General features: G+C 47.5%; 7 protein-coding genes across 7 annotated transcripts; 5 read left to right on the top strand and 2 right to left on the bottom strand.

The window, feature by feature from the left end:
• Positions 1 to 1,300: 1,300 nt before the first annotated feature.
• On the bottom strand, positions 1,301 to 3,036 carry EV420DRAFT_1332722 (uncharacterized protein). The gene is made up of 4 exons (XM_060468827.1): positions 2,577 to 3,036; positions 2,153 to 2,518; positions 1,635 to 2,102; positions 1,301 to 1,576 (listed from the first exon to the last, which is right to left on the bottom strand). The coding sequence occupies exons 1-3, from the start codon at positions 2,701 to 2,703 to the stop codon at positions 1,660 to 1,662; spliced, it is 936 nt and encodes a 311-aa protein (XP_060332385.1). The 5' UTR covers positions 2,704 to 3,036; the 3' UTR covers positions 1,301 to 1,576; positions 1,635 to 1,659.
• Positions 3,037 to 5,022: 1,986 nt separating this feature from the next.
• On the top strand, positions 5,023 to 6,508 carry EV420DRAFT_256935 (uncharacterized protein). The gene is made up of 3 exons (XM_060481447.1): positions 5,023 to 5,118; positions 5,176 to 5,230; positions 5,276 to 6,508. Exons 2-3 carry the CDS (start codon positions 5,185 to 5,187, stop codon positions 6,049 to 6,051), a joined length of 822 nt encoding a protein of 273 aa, XP_060332384.1. The 5' UTR covers positions 5,023 to 5,118; positions 5,176 to 5,184; the 3' UTR covers positions 6,052 to 6,508.
• A 264-nt stretch (positions 6,509 to 6,772) lies between these two features.
• On the top strand, positions 6,773 to 7,418 carry EV420DRAFT_1535883 (uncharacterized protein). Its single transcript, XM_060472846.1, has one exon. It carries the CDS (start codon positions 6,965 to 6,967, stop codon positions 7,289 to 7,291), a length of 327 nt encoding a protein of 108 aa, XP_060332383.1. The 5' UTR covers positions 6,773 to 6,964; the 3' UTR covers positions 7,292 to 7,418.
• Positions 7,419 to 8,193: 775 nt separating this feature from the next.
• Positions 8,194 to 10,119, top strand: EV420DRAFT_1673449 (uncharacterized protein; the record flags this gene model as incomplete). The annotated part of the gene is made up of 2 exons (XM_060479113.1): positions 8,194 to 8,371; positions 8,514 to 10,119. The coding sequence occupies 2 exons, from the start codon at positions 8,194 to 8,196 to the stop codon at positions 10,109 to 10,111; spliced, it is 1,776 nt and encodes a 591-aa protein (XP_060332382.1). The 3' UTR covers positions 10,112 to 10,119.
• Positions 10,120 to 13,059: 2,940 nt separating this feature from the next.
• Positions 13,060 to 14,993, top strand: EV420DRAFT_256866 (RTA1 like protein-domain-containing protein). Its single transcript, XM_060481446.1, has 11 exons — positions 13,060 to 13,082; positions 13,135 to 13,421; positions 13,470 to 13,614; positions 13,665 to 13,777; positions 13,829 to 13,851; positions 13,904 to 13,990; positions 14,045 to 14,084; positions 14,140 to 14,320; positions 14,376 to 14,446; positions 14,498 to 14,785; positions 14,840 to 14,993. The coding sequence occupies exons 2-10, from the start codon at positions 13,316 to 13,318 to the stop codon at positions 14,590 to 14,592; spliced, it is 861 nt and encodes a 286-aa protein (XP_060332381.1). The 5' UTR covers positions 13,060 to 13,082; positions 13,135 to 13,315; the 3' UTR covers positions 14,593 to 14,785; positions 14,840 to 14,993.
• A 396-nt stretch (positions 14,994 to 15,389) lies between these two features.
• EV420DRAFT_1641597 (uncharacterized protein) lies at positions 15,390 to 16,415 on the top strand (the record flags this gene model as incomplete). The annotated part of the gene is made up of 3 exons (XM_060477259.1): positions 15,390 to 15,872; positions 15,919 to 16,269; positions 16,332 to 16,415. The coding sequence occupies 3 exons, from the start codon at positions 15,390 to 15,392 to the stop codon at positions 16,413 to 16,415; spliced, it is 918 nt and encodes a 305-aa protein (XP_060332380.1).
• Positions 16,416 to 16,623: 208 nt separating this feature from the next.
• EV420DRAFT_1535874 (uncharacterized protein) lies at positions 16,624 to 18,210 on the bottom strand. Its single transcript, XM_060472845.1, has one exon. It carries the CDS (start codon positions 18,140 to 18,142, stop codon positions 16,733 to 16,735), a length of 1,410 nt encoding a protein of 469 aa, XP_060332379.1. The 5' UTR covers positions 18,143 to 18,210; the 3' UTR covers positions 16,624 to 16,732.
• Positions 18,211 to 19,346: the final 1,136 nt, after the last annotated feature.

Here is a 19,346-nt window from a genome sequence, read left to right as displayed (position 1 = left end):
TCTCCCACGCTCTGACGGTCTTGCGCTTCATTTCAGCTTTGCTTCGTCCGGGGACTGGCAGCGATGGTCAACATTGTTGTAATGCTAGAGTGCCTCCAGAAGTTCAAGCATATTAACTCATCACAACATGTAGTGGGCCCAACAAATGTGAAGCAGCTCCCACTTCTGAAGGATTGGTCCCGGACCCTTGGGGCGACAAGTGCAACGTTAATCTGCTTGTCGTGGTCTACCTAACACTTTAAATCTCTCAGGTGAGCGCATCGAACAATACAACGACAAGAAGGTCTCTTATTTGTATCATGGTTCAACGTGCCATCTGTCGCGAGCGATAGATATTAGACATCATGCAAGGCCATTGGATATTCGCGTACATATACAGCTTGTGGTATCAGACGCGTTACAGCCAGCTCAAATTATAGCTCTAGCTCTCATGCAATGGTCCACCATAACATGGGACCACTGCTCTTTCCGGAGTCCATTCAGGGCAAGAAAGCGGGAGTCTGTTAGTGTTTGTCGGGACGCCGAAAACTTGCTGCCTTGTTGGGAGCCAATAAGAACTCTGGTGTATAACGCTTTTGATACTGAAATTATACACTAAAGTTGATAGACGTGACATTCTTCTATTGAGCAGATCGATGTAATTTAAGTTTTCGAGCAGGCCGGAATATTATTTAGAAGGATATAACATAGTACGTACAGCAAAATCTATTTCGCGGTCCTCTGTGCCAGTTTAATCATAACTATGAGCAGGGGATGTATCTTCAGAGATCACGATCATCTTCTCGTTCTTTCTACTCTCTAGAACTGTTCTCTGTGAAGTCGCTGTATGAAGCACCATCAACTCTATGTCCGTGACCTTGCACCGTCGACGACGACACCCACATATGAGCACCGTTGTAAGGAGAAATAACCCCAATAACAACCACGCAACCACAAAAATCAGGTTCCAATGGCTACTTCTGGATGAGCGTAATTTACTTATCCCTTGTTCTGAGTTCAATAGATACAACTTACGACTCATTGTTTTCGGATACCGCCCGTTCCCTGCAAGAATATGTTAATGACTCCATACACTTCGGCAACATAATTCACAAACTCCACGTTGCATACAAATTCCTCGGGCGGGCAGATGAGTCCAAAGGTCCCACTCCCCCGACCATACGGAGAGTCGTCTGGCCTACGTTTCATCTGAATGTCGATACGAGAACTACTTCAGAAACCTATTAATCTTCTTTCATGCTCCTACAGATGTTGTAAAAATGGCAGGTACATTAACGTACCTGGGGAATGTTTTTTGTGAGTGAAAATGAGCTGAGTTACTGATTATATTTATCACTCCGGGCTCTTGCATATGCTATCATCACGAGTAACAGAGTTCTGTTAATTACCATAGCCTCAAACCGCCAGAGATTGTGATGGTTGCAACACTAATACAGCATGAGCTAGCATTGAACTTTCCACTAAATGGTTTACGTTCCTAGTATGCATATATCGTTAAACAGAACAATTTTTGCGTCTCGGCCTATGCCATGTCAATGAACGTATCCAGTGCCTTTTCCGGATCATCCCAGTGCACCTAGCAAAGGTGTCTCAGTTTGAAACATGGGATGAAGATTCAACAGACAAATACACACAAAATGGTTAGCTCCACTGATAATCTTATATTTCACCGGCTTCGCATCCGCAGACCTCAACTCCCTGTACCGCCCACAGCCCAGCAATACCAAAAGCACCCGTCTTGTCTCCAAAGACAAACGCCCTCTTCATACCCGGGAACACTTCTGCGTCAAAGAACGCTTTACGATACGCTCCCAGAATTTGCTTGGAGAAGAAGATCAAAAATGGCAGGTCCGTCGCTGCATCCTCCCCATAGCGTTGAATGGACAGAGGCAAGTCATTGAAGAATGTGGGGACACGATGAGGGGAAGCCAGAACCCAGGACAGTTTGTCGAGGTCACGCCCGACGATGTCAGCGTGGTCGAAATACGACGTACACCACTGACCGAACGCTGGTAGGCGGAGGTTCTCAGGCACAGAGGTATCTAGGAGGAACGTCCAGTTCTGCTTGGGAGTGGGTAAACCGAGCGCGATTGGGGCGGGGTCTGCCATTTATCATTGAGTTTGGGTTATCCCTTGAAATGATAATGCGTACCATAAAGAATCAATGAGCGCATATAATCGCCTAGACGGTGGCGGACGCCTTCCGGAAGGGTATCGGCATTTGATATCACGATGGGAGCGAAGGTCGCTCCGAGAGACCATCCGAGAAGTGCGACGCCGCCACCGCTCGAGATGGGCGGGAGGTTGAATTTCTGTATGAAGATATCGATAAACATGGCAATCTCATGTCCTCGAGCCTCGACAAATGCCTCGCGCTGAGAATCGTCTGTACCACCCGTTTGGATGATAGCGAGTTCTTCCGCGGAGAGTGGCGTCGAACCAGGGAAGGGACGCCTATTCAGCGCAACGACCCGCACACCTTTGGATGGAGCAAGGTCGATCACTCTTTGGAAGATCTCTGAAGATGTGGCGCAGGTTGAGCATCGCGTTCAGAAAGAGAACAGGACGGTACTCACCCCTGGCAAAGATCATACCATGAATGGCAAAAATGGTGATGTACGACGACTGAGCCGGCGCACCGCTGTCTATGTAGGATAGTTCGACGCCGGTTGAGGCGTTAACTACGAGAGTGCTAGATGTCATGATATCGCGGAGGCCCAATGACGGCGTCGAATGTTAGACCACCAACAATATATCATCGGCTAGGTGGGAATTTGCACCCACAGCGTGGATGGTGAAAGAGGGGCAATCAGGCTAGACCTCTGACCGTGTGACGGCGGGCCCCGTCATCGAAATTTCAGTATCATTCAACCGCCAAATGTACGACTATCATCGCCATAGAGGGCAAACATCCGATGATGTGGTATTGTCTTTGTCTCGGGCCTCCGGGAAAACCTGACATAAAGGGTAGGTTGGTCAGGAACCAACCCGAGATCTCCGTTTGCTGCATGAGCACTCAGGTATATCGCTATAGAGTTTGTTCAAGCAAGCTCCGGATGGGGCTTGATAATATACAGCTAGCGAAGACATGGTTAGCATATATTATGGGGAGCAGCAGGAACTATACTTTGGTGGAATCAAGCGGACGTTCAAAGCTACGAGCTGGGATTCTTAGCATGAATCGAGGGTCCTAGATTGGTCTTCACCCTGAAATCGATTGTATATCTGCCTGTTCGTACTGATGAAAAGGTAAGAAGACGACCATACTCATCGAACAAATCACGACGAAGTGCATTATCATCCTGTGTAATCAGGGGGTAAAAAACACAGATATAGCAAAGAGAATGACAAGAAACATACCGAGAAAGATGTACTGCTGCTGTAAAAAAATTCCGACGTGCCAGGATCATTCCGCCAGCCATTTAGTTGGAATAAGCCCAGCCCTGTATTTCAATGCAGACTACTTGGCTCTCTCTCATACCTCCAAAGGTCGCGGTTGCTTTTTCTCCCAATCATAACGATTCAGTGAGCCTTCAATTGGCAACCAAGCCTGGATATGAAGGCACGAAACGCGCGGTTCAGATATCTAGTGTATTTCCTTGCGCGAATCATTGATTAAAATTGCTGTAACAACCCACATAATCGATTTTCGTTACAATATCGAGCGGAATGTACGATGAACAATAACGATTAGATAACGGTTTCTTCACAAAATATGGCTTCGAAGAGAAATCCGGAAGGATAATGCATCAACTGCGGTTCCTTAGCACGATTTAGAAATAGAAGGACAGAGAACTGACTTCTAAACCTACCTGACAGTATTGAACCTAGCCGTCCGAGGTCCTACATCTGTACAAAGACAGGAAGTACCACGAAAACTTTCGACAGAATCGCCTGAGAAGCGTCCGTATGTGCATATAGCCTGCTTAGATAGCATTAATATGCGACGACAGAGCCAGCCCTGGAAGACATACCAGCTTACTTCTTTCTTCATCACAACTGGAATGGTTCTTGCTCAGCCGCCTTCACAGTCAAGGCCTATCCATTGTACCCAAAGTAGCACGCGTCTTGTACGGCCATTGGCATGGCTGGGTCGCAAATTAGTAAATCTGAATACGAAAGAGAAAAAAAACAAACACACCTCTATCCCCGTAATTTCACCAAGACGAACGTGTCATTCTGCGACCTAGGCTGAAATTGCAAGTTTGATTATATGCGTTGGTATCGTCTGGAGGAGACAATCGAGTGCGAGATACAAAAATTTTGGACCTGTGACCGTAAGTCCATGCAACGATAAGATAACAGAATTTTCATACCGCATCCCGTCCTCAATGACCTTCAAATGATCCTCGAATGGTACAATCGTCTCCAGAGCAAATTCCGGTATATGGTACAAGATACCAGCCCCATTATCGTGTTATGAGGGCATGGCCGAGAGTTGATGTTGAACATTGGTCTTGACTGAGAGAGGAATTGTCATTTTATGTGTTCCTGTTTGGCTTTACCTTCCTGTGCCTCGTGCAGCCGTAGCCCGGCTCTCTTCTGCCGTGAGGCTCTCCTTGGGATTGACACGCTTCTTGCACGCTTTGTTCCAACTGGACCTCGTCCGGCAGCAATAGTCGTCTTCATAGTAACACAAACACTCTTCTGGCGCTCAAAGACGTCAGCCCTGCGTTATCTGTGACGATGATCTACTACTTGTCTACTACAGCTCTTCCGAAGCCTCAACTTGAAGTCTCCTGAACCTCAGGTCATGGGTTATCCGAGATCTACTCATTACCTCAAAACTCCGAGCTCGATAAACCTTTCGGCCCTTCGCATCACAAGTTACGGTTGATGCGATCATATTCTTTGACTTCATTGTCTAAGGTACCTTTCACTGCCCACAATAAGCCTTTGGATTTTACTTAACGATACTCATAAAGCTTAATGAAAAAAGCCTTTCAACTGAAAGCCTGGGCCCGTCGAAGCACAAACGTTTGAAATTCGACCAAGTGGCAATCTTTGTCTTTAGCATTGTCTGTGCCATATAAGATAGCGCTACGTGCTCTCTATGCTCATCTTCTCCTACATTCGCAGTTCAACGTATCTGATTAGAGTCATCTGCTGACTTCCAAGGTACGACGTTGGCCATATGCCTACATATTTGCGCTGAAATTTTACATCATCCATCAGGAACTCTTAATGACCAGCGACATTTCCTGTTCGATCTGTGGATCTACCGGAGAACGTGAGGAGACTGTCGAATAAAAGTACACCATCTGACTATTTTTAGCTATACAATGGAAGAGACTACATGTCGAGGAATCCTCAGAGCAAGAAACCGCGACGACCAAGGGTTTTGGCGATTTACCCCCGAACGTGTTAAAAAAGATCTTCCTTTCCATTTTGGACGAAACTGGGTTCAATTTCAGTGAAACCAGCCAAGGCCCTTGGATATTCGCCTACGTATGCAGCTCCTGGCGGGCTGCTGCTCTTGATTATCCATGCCTATGGTCCAATATAATTCTCAACGATTCCTCATTTCGCACAAGCAGCAATTATCCCGCTTCCTCCTCGATATACTCCCAACCACACTGTCCTTGTTCCGATATGCTTATACCTCGTCAACGGCACGATCTTCTCTCGCTGCTCTCCACCGTACTCTCACGGGCAGGTCAACACGATCTCTCACTACATGTGGATTTCTCGAAAGGATACTCCGATCCCTATCAGTCGTTTATCATGCGGGTACTACTATTGCGACTAGCCCAAAAGTCGAACCAGTGGAATATCGTCTTCCTCCAGTTGCCACGCAACATGGTAGATGACCTCTTCGGCGTTTATTGCCTTCTTCCAAGGCTTGTGAGCCTCCATCTCGTGATATGTACCGATACCGAGATGCGGAACTGTGATATGATCAGAGTGTTCGAGATGGCACCGATGTTGGTGTTCGTTACTTTACAAGGACTGGCGTTTAGAACCTACATCTTACTTCCATGGCAGCAACTTGTGTATTTCTATGACGACCGTAATTATCGACCTCAGCCTGGAATTAATGCTCTCCCGTAGGTTTTGTAGATCCAGGTGTGGAGCTTGATCACTGGGCGTAGGCGGATAGATAGAAGATAAGTACAAGGATTCGATATCGCTTGTACTACATGAATATCACGGAAATGATCACCTGTTGCAAGACAACAAATATTTCCACGGGGGCCCTGTTTAGGGGCTATCTAGGACTAAACACGCAATGACCTCTGTTTCATCTTTACCACCACTAAATAACATTTAACCCTCACAAACAAGGACTTCACCCTCGATAACATCCACCTTGTCCGCTTCTATTGCCGAGACCCACTCGTCGGGCTTGTACACTCCACGCCCTAAGCACGGTCTTCCTCGCATTGTATCCATCACCAATCGACCGTTCTATGCTGACCGCCACCACACTTCCGCACTGACCGCCATGTCCTTGTTCATTGGCACTCGATTGTTTTGTCTGCAAGCTGTTTCCTTTGCGAAGGATCTGGTCTGTCTGGTGCTCGGTTGTTACGTCCGCTGGTGGTCTCCTTTATGAAGGAGCTCACCAGTTTGGTGGTACTCGGTTGTCTCTCCGCAGGTGGTCTCCTTTGCGAAGGATCTCACCTGTTTGGTGGTACTCGGTTGTTACGTCCGCTGATGGTCTACTTTACGAAGGAGCTCATCAGTTTGGTGGTACTCGGTTGTTATGTCCGCTGGTGGCCTCCTTTCCGAAGGAGTTCACCAGTTTGGTGGTACTCGGTGTTCCGTCCGCAGGCAGTCTCTTTTTCGAAGGAGCTTGCCTGTTTGGTTGTACTCGGTTTCCGCTTTGTGGTTTTCATGGGCTAAGGCTCGAGCATTGCTACAGGCACGCTGTTCAGGGAAATGGCGGACCTTGTCAGTTATGCTCGCCTGATGCTCACGTTCCCTTCCCGCTGTCTGGTTCCTTGTCAATGTTTGTCGGTGGATGGGTCAGACGCTGCCATTGTGTTTAGCATCTTTCATTCGCCCGCTGCTGACCTGTAATCTCCCTCTCCATGCAGCGCATGGCCTGTGCGCCATGTCCGAGTCTGTTATGTATTCTTGTTTATTAACATGTTCTTTTGTCGTCATCGCTGACGCACATGTCTCATTGTTTGGAATTTGGAACAATCCCTTACCTGGTTCCATGACGCGCTCTCGAATTGCTTCCTGGTTGGCTCTTGGTACTCCTGTTGAATTTTGTTCCGTTACGACTTGGATCGCAGTAATATCGTCCGTGGTGTTCAACAGCCTTCGATGGTTGTTGGTCTGAATTTATGTCTTTCTTTCGTCGCCTTCCGCTACTATGTCCTTCCGACTCGTCAGTTCCACCGGTTTCGATATGTTGGAATCCTCGGTGTTGCGCAGGGTAGACTCCTGGCTGGTAAGGCCAGTTGATATGAACTTATTATTCCTAGGCTCCTACAGAGCCTGTATTTATACTACTTCGCAATGTAATCTAGAATGTACTACAACTTTCTACTAGTCTCGTGCTTACTCAGCAACTCTCGGCATGATGCTGGATTGCTCCTTCTAGAACTTTCCGGCAAAATCCCAACACGATACAATTCTTTCCGAGCGAGATATGTTCCCTTTGATTTAATTGTGTACCCTGTGAAGAGCTTTCGTTATCTGACCTTGCCCGTGTCTTACAGCAGCTCCACCACGGATCCTAGGTGATATAGATAATGTTATGGCAGCGGTGAAGTTGTGTCTAATGGATATCAATTCCTTCATTGAAACGTCCTCCAAGTCTGTCCTATCTTTCTACCGATACTAGCTCTCGTGCCACAGTGCTGTCTGCAAGTCTGCCGTTGCGAATTTTCGCTCGATAATTGTCTGAATGCGCCTATTCCCGCACACAGGAAGGCACTCATTCACTTACTGACTTCTTCCCATTCCCTTGCCGTCGAGATTCTGAGATGGAGTCAACACCATCATTGCTGTATTCCTCTGTATCCGGGTATGATGGGACTCGTACACTCCTCGCAGCAGATAGATAAGACTTGTGGATCTTTAGCAAAATATGTATTTGATGTTTTCCGTAAACTTTAATGCTGTCCCTCTACATTGTCCTTTGTATTGCTTCCTTATACACCCCGCGATGTGTCTCTACTCCGCGCGACACACTCAACAGTGTGATCACAACGGTATGAGCCTTCGTGGCCACAGCGCATGGCTTGCCATGTTTGGGCTGTGGGCCCGGCCGTTCCATATTGGGACCTTGTGCCGGTACCAACACCAACCAACACCAACACCAACACCGTTGAGATATTCGATACTCGTTCTTTCGAGAAGATGGATCAAAGAAAAATGTGCCCTCCCTGTGGAGGCAAAGGTTATCTCCTTCCAAGTGTGTCCTTTCATCTCTACAATGAGTATTATCTAGTTTTGACTTCATTTCAGAGACACAAAGTGAAGTCGCTGAGGATATTGGCGCTGCTATTCGTTGCAACGAGAATCGCATGCGCCTCCTTCCGAACATGCCGCTCTAGAGAAAACAAACGAAGAACTTCGCAGACAGCTTGGTACTATATCGCAGTCCATTGCTTCGACTCCGAACTCCCACCTTCTTCCCGAGGTCCTCAGCCAAATATTCGGCCTAGCATTAGGGGGTGACTTTTTCAACATGTCAGAGACTCATACAGGTCCATGGGCACTCAGCCACGTATGCAGCTCGTGGAGATCTGCTGCGTGTGGAGATCCGACAATCTGGACCTCTATTCTCATCGACGACAGTTCCGTGACTATTGGTGTCTCGGGTAAAGTCTTAACCCCATGCCCTCGAGAAGACCCCCCTTCACTTTTATCCACCATACTCTCCAGATCAAACCAGCGTGATATTAACATCGTGTTCAATATTTCCGTGGGCAAGGTCGACTTCACGACGAAGAGAACCATCAAACAGCTATTCCAAATTGTCATGAGGGATTCGAAGAGATGGAATGATGTATCAATCTGCGTTCCTTGTGAATTAATACCGATGCTTGAAGCCGTGGAAGGAAACGTTCCGCGTTTGTCAAAACTACATATCGGCACGTCCGAAGTCGACACGGTGCATGAAGGTCCCGGCGTCCCCCCTACCCCTTCACCCTTAGTAAAGGCTTTCAATGAAGCCCCAGCGTTGAAGGAGGTATCTTTCGACAGACTTAGTGTTGAAAACACTGTGCTTCCACGGTCTCAGATTATATCACTGACGGATATCCGGAAGAAATATGGTCGATCCAAGATCCTCGTTAAAATCTTGTCCTTGTCTCCTCACCTCAAAGCACTGAACTTCAATTCGGAGATTCCAGAAGATTACAATCACTTCCAGTCGTGGACGGACAAAATTGTCCACGCCGAACTGCAGTCTCTCACCACCTGTTCAACCTACTTCATGAAAAAAATGAAGTTTCCCAGATTGACGAGCTTGACTGTCAGGCCTCAATTTGAAGAACGGGGCGACGTAGACGATGCCATCAATACGCTGATCACCTCGTCTCAATGTTCTCTCCGCTATCTGCACATTGAGGGCTCTTACATGACCGACTTACTTTTTCAAACCCTTGCTTCTACGCCAGAGCTCACTCAATTGGAACTTTGTTTTTTGCGGTGGGACTATGAATACGCCATTGGAGGATTTGAACAGTTTACCCTCCGTATGGATGAATTAACCGAAAGCGGCCATCATCGTATCATACCTCTTCTGGAATCTCTGAAGGTCGTGGTACAGAGGAATACCTCAGGAACCTCGTTTGGATCCATTGACTCAGTGTTTACGGATATGGCTGTGTCGAGATGGAACTGCGGTGCTCTGAAGTCGCTGCTTCTCGAGGCAGAGACTGATATGGTGCTGGTAGGACTTGGGATAGAGAACACTACACAGCTTAGAACGCTGAAAGATGAGGGCTTCGACATCTCTATTTGTACCACGACCGCGGGTAGCCCCTACACATCAGGTCATTGGGATGCTCGTTTTGTTCAGGAAGATTATCGACGTATATATGTATGGTGCAATATACAATTTCCCCCGACGGCAGTCGTATCCGTAGGAATACACAACAACGTACATATTTTCGCATATTCTCATAGCGGTACGACTGGTGGTTGAGATTAAGGGGAATATACGTCGGGACTCGGCGAATTTCGCTTATTTCACCTCGACTCTCACCATCGCCATGTCGCATTACGTTCTGAGACCTCAAGAGTCGTGTGCGCTGTTGATTTCAGTTTTACTTGATAAAGATTGCACGCTGTTCTGGAGGCTATTCTCTGAATGGGGGTACTCAAGACATATCATTACAGCAATAGACCAATGACGAAGTTGCGAAAGAAAGGGTCAGTTATTACCTAATAAAGCTCCATTTTTTCTCGCTAACTAGTATACTACGAGGTGCTGATAAACCACCAGAAAGTAAAGAGGACATCACTGCAGAGATCCGGGTTGCTCATTCAACACGAAGATCTACATGATCACTGTATGTGTCTTCTGAACTTGAAGTGAATCATGCTGTGCCAACGAAATGAAGGACTCCGATGAAATCTTACTTTCTTGTATTTTCCTCCCGACACATGCCTAACTACCGTCTTCCATCTGAAGTCCTAAGCGAAATCCTTAGAATGGCGTTACACGGTGAATCCTTCATACGTAGATGTCCATTTCCTGACCACAAAAATATCCTTAATTTAACGTTTCGCCTTCCCAAAATCCACCTCATTTGAAATGAGAAATCCTCCAAACGCGGTTGAGTTGCTGGTAGGAGTCATTCTAAATAACGCGTCGCGGTACCGAATCACGTGGGCGTAGTGACAATATGCCGAGGCGTCTATTTCAAATTACAATCCGACTCTTATCCATCACTCCATTCTTCAGCAATGATGACCTAGGAAAGTTTTGAACGCAAGGCACTGCTGGTCGTATCAAAAGAAGATATGATCGCGCTAAGGATCGTGGCACACAGCCCTAGCTTGTAGCGTCTTGCCCCTCATTTTGGGGCACTATGGATCTGGGCGTTATGCATCCGCAGGATTTCTTGTGGAACGTGTTTGACTGGGTCCCCTTGTCTCGCAGCCTCTCTACCCGACATAACTGTGCTGCGAGCTCATCCCAACGTCGTAGACTCCGGGTGGCGCATTGCTTAGGCGCGCTGGTGAGTCATTATACGACAGCATTGATCATAGCTGACACATAAGGATATAGACGCTTGGGCCCCCATCTACGCGTGACTCAGAGGTGATAAATAGCATTGACGCACTGCCTTCCCTCTGTGTGACTCCAGTGCTGTCTACTCGTCTCACTGCCGTTTGTGCCAACTGTATGACTCAGGATAGGTCTTCCCGTGCTGAGCTGTCGAATGCATTTTATGACTTGCTTTGACTCGGACGTGAAAAATTATACTTAAATGGGCACATCGGGAGCTATACTACATCTACTCATGCCTCCGTACCTTCCTCATTTACCTCAACGATCCTGGGGACCAGGATATTCCTGGGCAGCAGGCGAGATGTGCCTCGTTGCCTATGTAGAGAATCGCAGGCAGATGATTGCTGCGTATATGTGCCTCGTTTCGCGTACGTGTGCCTACTTGATTCGTATGATTAGTTGTCCTAATTGTGTTGTAGATGTTAGCAATGGCGCCAATGGCGTAAGTCGTGCTTCAATCATTTCGTGTGTTCGTCGATGTTGACTCGGATACGCTAGCCTTTGAACTCAAATTTCTGGAAGCCATGCGGGCTCCTGCGATAGTATTATCTATCTGATGTGTGAGCTCTCCCTTCGTATGCTACTTTGCCGTACTGATTTTTTTTCTAGTATGGTTAATCATTACCACCCACGATCGCGTCTCGACGTGGGCTCACTCCTCATGGCTTTGTATAACCTACTGTATCCTTATTCATTGTTTTCGAAACGGACTTGCGGATTGTGGAATGTTTTCATCCCTTACATATACGGCATATCATCATTTACAATGTAGTTTAGATCTTTCTTCGTTTACGTTAGATATATCCCCTTAAGTAGCCTACTAGAACAGCCCATCTCCCTCGCTGGACACCTCCGCGCACCGCTATGTTAATAAATGAATCCTTCCTCAGCGCCCCCCAAGCTCAATCACCATCGGTGAACAGTAACTATCCCGTTAGTGACTTGGGTTTTGTATTGTTAGCGTGCGAAAGGCGGCGGGCCCTTTAGGTGTATCTGAACGCGTGGCACAAGTGATCTGGTAGGGAAATCACCATTGATAATTGATGCTCATCGGTACCGAACAGTCCGTTGTAGAAACACAACATATTGCCAGAGTGTTGCATTTCTACACTGCGAATCTCGCATGGAATATCATATGTTAAATGAAAAAGAAAATGCTAGGTGATCTTTGGAAGTGGATCTGTGTTTGATCGGGGAAGAAGGTCTGAACCCAGTCGGATCACGTTGACCATAGAGAAGCGGGTACAAGCTGATGATGATACTCTAGATGAAAATCTAGGCGCACTCTCCGTCGAGTCATTAGGCTGGTCCGTCATGGACACCGTACACAAAGCGGTTTGATCTTAAGAAGCGGCATGTGCCGCGGCGTCATCGGCTTCGGAGTTCGGGACCAAAATTATCCTCATTTTACCTGATTTTTCAACCAAACTTCGGCCATACGGAAATTGACTCGGATCGCTTCTTGCTTCTTTACCATCACCATCCCACTCCACGAACCATGCATCGTCAGCCGTCGCCTTCGCCTTCAGCCGTGTCCTCGAATCGCATGATCCATCTGACAATACCCGGGATACCGTAATCATCACAGCAATCATTTCCGACGTCCACTCGAAATACTACGCACAAATTTTAGGCTCCGGTAAACCTTCTGCAAGCGTTGCTAGCAGCCTGAACGGTTTGGATAATGGTGCGTTAGCTTTGACTTTTTACGCATGACGACGAGAATATTGAATAGCCCTTCAGCCGCCAGCCCACAGGCTCTACGACAAGTGCAGTTTCCTCTTTCTGTCCTCGGACATCAATGCATCATGGGCCGATTGTGAATGACGCGAACAATAACGGCAAAAACGATGCGATATCGGAGGATAGACTTCTTCGGGTACGCATAAACGTTTCTGCTCTGCTGTACTATTCTTACCTTCAGATTGCAGCACATGCTTCCTCGCACCGGTCTCATTTCTCTCTCGGAGAATGAAAAGAAAAAAAAAACAAATGCCTCGTGCCAACCCATTCTTCTCCATTATTCGGCTGGACAAGCTCAAATTGTCATGGGTCACTATCTTATAAAAAACATGAGAGACCACTGCGTTCGAGTTCTCCTTTTCTTTGCTCATGGACTCCGCCGCTTTTATCTCCCGCTTACCGATCAGCCTTTACGGTTATGTGCCCGAGCAAACTGACTGTATCGTATTCTTGGTCTTGTTCTCAGTTTCAACGGGCAAGCGTTCTTGCTCTTGCTCTTTTTTAATACTGATCTCTCCTTTAGCTCTTCATTTCGTCCAGGCAATCGCCTTTCGCCAATTATGGGTCTTTCCTACTATTTTCCTGTGTGGTGTTGCTGAGATTATCGGATGGAGCTGCCGGTTGTGGTCATATAACAACGTTTTTCTTATACGGCCCTTCGAAGTCCAGTGCGTTTACCTATCCTTCTTGTTTCATTTTTCTGACCTTCTTGGCCAAGGTACTTTTGCCTCATGATTGCCCCAGTATTCCTTTTCGCTGCAAATATCGTGATCTTCGTTCGGATTGTTCAGCGGTTGGGACCATGGTATAGCCCACTCAAACCTCGCTACTGTGAGCTATCCTTTCTCTTCCTGGTGTATTGGCTATCTTACCTTCTTCTAGACCTGATTATCTTCGCCTTCTTCGTAAGTGCCCTAGCCGTTGGAATATTGCACGTTCGTTTGACTCGAACCATAGGCTGTGGTTGCCGCGATCGTTATGACAGTCGGTCTCGGCGTCGCCCTAGGGGCCGTTCCAGGCCTCGATTTGGACCAGGTCAACACGGTACGCGCTTCTGCTCCCCCTCACAGGCCCTCTGTACTGATAAAAATCCAACAGGGCGTCAACGTCGTCCTGGCTGGCGTTGCTATTCACCTTTGTTTGTCGATCTTACTCCATATCTATCTCATTATTGACCATTCTATTTGTATTAGTCGCCCTCGTCCTGTATCTTACCCTCTCTGGATTCTTCTTCATCCGACATTCTCTCGATTTACCGAGCAGCGAAGCTGTGGAAAGCTCTCAAGGAACGATCATTCCTCGTTCACCGTGGGACAAGCAGGTCCTCGTATTGAGCTTAGCGCTGATGTTCGATATGACTTGTATCCTCGTTCGGTGAGAAGCCATTCGTGCAAAAGATCTCAACTCGACTAATGTCTCACTTTCGTAGAACGATTTACAGAACCCTTGAGCTCAGTTATGGAATATTTGGAAGATATATGGTCACTGAGCGGTTTGTCGGTAAGTCTTCCAGCCCTCCTTTTATTGCATTTTGGTTCATGTCGTGTGTAGTTGCGATGGATGCTGCGATGATGGTGGCGGCGATGGTTCTATGGAATCTCGTGCATCCGGCACTATTTATGAAGCGTCGCATTGCTATCGAATAGATGTCCCTACGCAATGATACTCCTTATCAGCAATGAAATGCTGACAAATCATCTTACTGCAATGGAAGTTTGGATCCACATGCGTCCATAGTTTGAAGATGCCTTGCTTCAGGCACAAGCAATCAGAGCCGCCCATTTTTTCACGAGGAAAAGTAATGCGACATAAGCCCGAATGAGCCCATGCATTAGCCGTGTCTGTCGCGTTTGCCGTGGACTTTACTTTTCATCGCTGAAGCTCCAGTGACAGCGCAACGCGAGCTTAACGGCTACTTTCTCAAATGATTGTTCATCCTTGTGGTGATATCTGAAAGTGTGCCACTGGTGTTTTGGCCATGGAGCGGCCTGGTCCGTTGTGGCTTCAGCCTCGGGTCACAGCTCATGGTTCAGTTAATTCTGCATATAGAGTTTGACATCATTGCTACGCCTCCTCCATCTCCGTCCCTTTATCTTAGCGCTGGCTTCAGTCGAATCATGTCTCGCTTGTACATGGTGCGTATCACCGCACTCAGTTATATGTGGAAACTAATTACCTTCTACAGCCTTACATCAACTGGTCCTCTCCGGGGATCCTAGATCGCATCCCGACTGATGGTCGACTGCTCCTCGATGTCAACCATTCGACGCTCGATATCGTTCAAACCACCATTAAACGCTTTATGCCTTGCTTGAAGCCTCTCAAACACAAGCACGGGGACTATCTTCCTCCCTGAGAATGTCGTGACCTTGCTCTGCAACCGGACAATATACATCTTCATGAATGACCCCTGCCTCTCGAATACTACCCTTCCTCGCTGGAGATGATACGATCCCATAAGGGCATGCGATGGATCATGGAATGGTCCCATCTCTTCCTGGAAGTCCTTTTCAAGGACACGTTGCGCAACCCCGGCGTATCCAATGACGAGTTCGACTTCCGCTCTGATGCTGGGGACGCGTATTCAGAGACAACGGCGTTCGTTTCTTCCTCCTTTGTTGCGCTAGACCATTACATCGAATGCTCAATACCATCTGTCAACGCCGTACGAGAGGCGCCCCTCGCCGACATATCTTATCTCCTCCCGACGATCGTGGGATACGTCAACTCGTACTCCCGAGATGCCACCCAGCCCTCGCCGCCCAATGCTTACAGCTCGAATGTCATGCCCATTACGAACGTGCGCAGATCCGACGACGGATACAGGAAGTACCTCCTAGAACAAAATATGCTGATACGGACTTGTCGCGCCCTCGCTGAGCCTACTTCCCCTCGTATTCCCGTCCTTCAGCGAACCTGGTCCATGGTCGCCGAGCTCAGTCCTTTCTGTTCGTCCCTCGAGTTCATTTAAGTACCTTTTGCCGCCCAACAGCCGGGTGGAGCTCATCAAGGTGGCGCTCCGGCACCGTCTCTTGCAGTCCATCGTACGAGCTACCAATCTGGTAGACAGTTTCGCGCCGCTGACGGGGTTTCTGGAGATGGTTATAGAGTATAGGGCGGAGCGTCCGATGTTGGCGAGGAAGGCGAGGAGTGAGATCGTCCATGGAGAGTTGGATGTGAGAGAAGACTCACCTCTGGATCCTACCCTCAGTCCGTCCAACGTTCTGGCGGAACAACGAGATAAGGCTTGGGAGGCTTGGGGAAGAATGAAAGAGGCTATCATTGGTGATAGGAACATCCTTGAGAAGTGTATGAATCCGAAGGTTTGTTTCCAGGAACGTTCTTTTGGGGCCGAGAACTGATTTTTTTGTTCAATGATATGTAGTGTCGTACAAAGCCACGCAAGGAAATTTTTGAGGAAGTGCACGCGATGCTTAGAGCTGGTGGTGTGCTCGCAGGAGTGTCATGAGATGATGTGGGATGCGGATCATAGGTACCAGTGTAAGAAGATGAAACAAGGGAAGATCTTGTGATGGCGATGGGTGCTATATCTCTCCTTGATGTATATCAGCTGCGCGCAACCATCATCAAATGTTATTAGCATCGTTATGCCGTCTCATATTAATATTGGGATCCGAGCGTTTCACAAGGTAAAGATTTTCTTGTTAAGTATTGAGCTCGCCTATTTCTGCGGGGGATAAGAAATGTAACATAAAATTATCTACGCATTGGAGCATCGATTGTTGATAGAGGAAATGGGCATAATACACTCATAATATATAACTATTAGCTGGCAGCCCTAAAATCGCGACCGTACATCTCGACCAATGTAGATGGCTGAGTAAAAGATAAAATAGGAGAAATATCGTATCTCAGTACTTGAACGCGAAGTCCCATTTCCCGGATCTCCTTCAAACGTAGCCGCGTTTCTTCCATCATCTCTGGTGCCGGATATCTAGTCCCCAAGGACACGTCCTCCAGATTCATTTCACGACGATGCTCGATCATCTCGAGTAGCGCACACTCATTCACATTGTGCCGCCAAACGAGTTCCAATGATTTCAGGTGAGGTAGCAAGTGTGTATTGTTTGACAATGCCTCGATGAAGCCTTGTGATATGGGGTAGTACGGCACGAAAAGTGGTTCGATAGGTATTCCATAGAGGCACGGCGTTGGTTCGTGAATGGAGAGCCTGGTAAGGCTGGTAAGTGGCGTAAGGAATGCAAGGACTTGGGCTTTTCGCATGGGGATTTTATTGAGAGTGAGCGATGATAAGGAAGGGGATGACTGTAACAGGTTTTCAACATACGCGGCCTGGAAGGGATAGCGCATGTAAACCATTTGGGCACCGTCGGATTCTGGTCCGAACTTGACATCTTTGTGATACGATATCTTGAGATGAAGGAGGTTCGGAAAACGGAAATGCTCCCCAAACCAACAAATGTTATGTGTATCGACGTTGATATCAAAGGTCAAACTGATGATATTGCCAATTTCGTGGACCCCTGGCATCTGCGACAGACCGTTCATTGGTTCGGTGTCGTCTTTCTTCCGTTTCATTGTCGTGGTGATAATTAAATTCCGTGCATTTTTGAAGAGAGGGAACCAGCAGAGGAAGTTTTCGCAGATAATGGTTTCGACGTTTCTGCTCCACGCGCCAAGACGTGAGGGCATGTTCACCGATGAACGAGAATTCGGGCTTTTTAGATCCCGTCGCGTGTAGAAGGTGCGTAGCAAAGGCATTTTTGGCTCGGTTGTACTAAGTTTGTAGAACTGTTCAAGGAATATGTGCCTCACACTGAGACTTTCTAGGCTATCAAATGATGGGGTGTCTCTGATGAGATGGTGGACGGATTCGGGATACAAGTCCGGGGAAAGTAAATCCAAGCTCCTCCATCGCTGAATTCTTGTACGTATGAGATCTATGCATGGCAAGGCATAACGCATCATGTCGTCCCCGTACACCTTGACGTGGAGTTTATAACCCCCTGCACGATGCAGCTGGAGATTCAGCAGACTCATCTTGGCCGCAAATAGTCGTTGTTTGCTTTTAGCTGAATCAGATGTGGAGAGTGGCAAAAATCCCTGGTGCCACCCGAAGGACCTGTCCGGGATATGTAGAGATACGTCGACTTTGGACCACAGTTCAGGAAAAGAAAGAGCCACAGATCTCCACCGCCTGCAAACGGAGGACATCCGTAAAATGGTGTGCACCGCTGGACGATTGGTCTCCACTGTCGAGCATGGCGAGCGTTAACCGCAAGCCACGGACTATATTTAGATTACCGGTACATACCTGATTAGTCTATTTTTTTCATCGCGGCATCTCAGCGTTCAACCAACGTCTTCATGCTGAGATGTACGTGTATACTCATTATATTTCTATTATACTATTGCTAATCGTACCTATAGATATACTTGATACTCATACATATCTTATAGGTACAGTACAGCGTTCAACCAACGTCTTCACGCTGAGATATATACTTGATACTCATACATATCTTATAGAATCTTTTTCCCTCTCGCAACCGTGCCTTCCCTTCGCGTACACCCCGGTCCACTGCTCAAGAGGTTATGGGCCCCGGTGATATGAATACCGCCTCCACAGTGAAGCTTCTCAACCTGCCCCGGCTCAAAGATGACGGGAGCAATTGGATCCTCTACAAAGAGCGAATACCCAATGCAGCAACCTCAAAGGGACTAAAACGTCACCTCACCGGAACCGCAAAGAAGCCAGCTGAACTCACTGAAAGGAATGGGGACTATTACAAGCCGGGAGAACTTGCACCACTGTCTGACGACGAGCTCGAAAAACACCTAAAGCTCCAGGATGAGTATGACCAGAAGGAGGCCTCGATGTGAGAGATCTTTTACGAGACAGTCTCAAACTCTACGTTCATGCAAATAAAGAACCAACCGAGCGCAGCACATGTATGGGCTGCACTTGTAGCCATCTTCGAGACAAAAGGAGACCTCGTACAGCAAGATCTCCTCTTGCAGTTGCAAAACACACGATGTCCAGAGGATGGTGACATTCGTGCACACCTCTCAAATATGCAACGCATGGGCAAGGAGCTTGCTGGCATGGGTACTGTCATCACCGACCAGTCGTTCTGCATGTACATTCGACAATCTCTTCCCCCTAGTTACCGCCCAGTCCTGAAAACGCTCAGCATAGCAGCCAAGCTAACAAGCAAACCCATAACAAGCGCTATGCTCATCCAAGAAGTCTTGGAAGCTGCTGACGAGATGAAAGTCGAAAAGAATATTGACGAAGGAGTACTGAACTCCGCTCTCGCAGCAAGCGCTAGGGCTGCAAAGGACAAGGGAAAGGGAAAGAAGAAGGGAAAGGAATCAAAAGAGAAGAAAAAGAAGCACTGCACGAACTGTGGCATGG

Source organism: Desarmillaria tabescens (genome assembly GCF_030435595.1).
Source record: "Desarmillaria tabescens strain CCBAS 213 chromosome Unknown EV420scaffold_13, whole genome shotgun sequence".
In the NCBI taxonomy this organism is placed as follows: Eukaryota; Fungi; Basidiomycota; class Agaricomycetes; order Agaricales; family Physalacriaceae; genus Desarmillaria; species Desarmillaria tabescens.
This window is presented reverse-complemented; position numbering and strand designations above follow the sequence as displayed.

Bases quoted from the DNA above. Each gene is read 5' to 3' on its own strand.
- EV420DRAFT_256866 (XM_060481446.1), top strand. From the start codon at position 13,316: ATGGACTCCGCCGCTTTTATCTCCCGCTTACCGATCAGCCTTTACGGT. The intron at 13,615-13,664 runs GTGCGTTTACCT...TTCTTGGCCAAG, and splicing joins ATACGGCCCTTCGAAGTCCA to GTACTTTTGCCTCATGATTG. The intron at 14,085-14,139 runs GTTTGTCGATCT...TATTTGTATTAG, and splicing joins TGGCGTTGCTATTCACCTTT to TCGCCCTCGTCCTGTATCTT.
- EV420DRAFT_1332722 (XM_060468827.1), bottom strand. From the start codon at position 2,703: ATGACATCTAGCACTCTCGTAGTTAACGCCTCAACCGGCGTCGAACTA. The intron at 2,519-2,576 runs GTGAGTACCGTC...CCACATCTTCAG, and splicing joins TGGTATGATCTTTGCCAGGG to AGATCTTCCAAAGAGTGATC. The intron at 2,103-2,152 runs GTACGCATTATC...GATAAATGGCAG, and splicing joins GCGCTCATTGATTCTTTATG to ACCCCGCCCCAATCGCGCTC.
- EV420DRAFT_1535874 (XM_060472845.1), bottom strand. From the start codon at position 18,142: ATGTCCTCCGTTTGCAGGCGGTGGAGATCTGTGGCTCTTTCTTTTCCT.
- EV420DRAFT_256935 (XM_060481447.1), top strand. From the start codon at position 5,185: ATGACCAGCGACATTTCCTGTTCGATCTGTGGATCTACCGGAGAAC. The intron at 5,231-5,275 runs GTGAGGAGACTG...GACTATTTTTAG, and splicing joins CTGTGGATCTACCGGAGAAC to CTATACAATGGAAGAGACTA.
- EV420DRAFT_1535883 (XM_060472846.1), top strand. From the start codon at position 6,965: ATGGGTCAGACGCTGCCATTGTGTTTAGCATCTTTCATTCGCCCGCTG.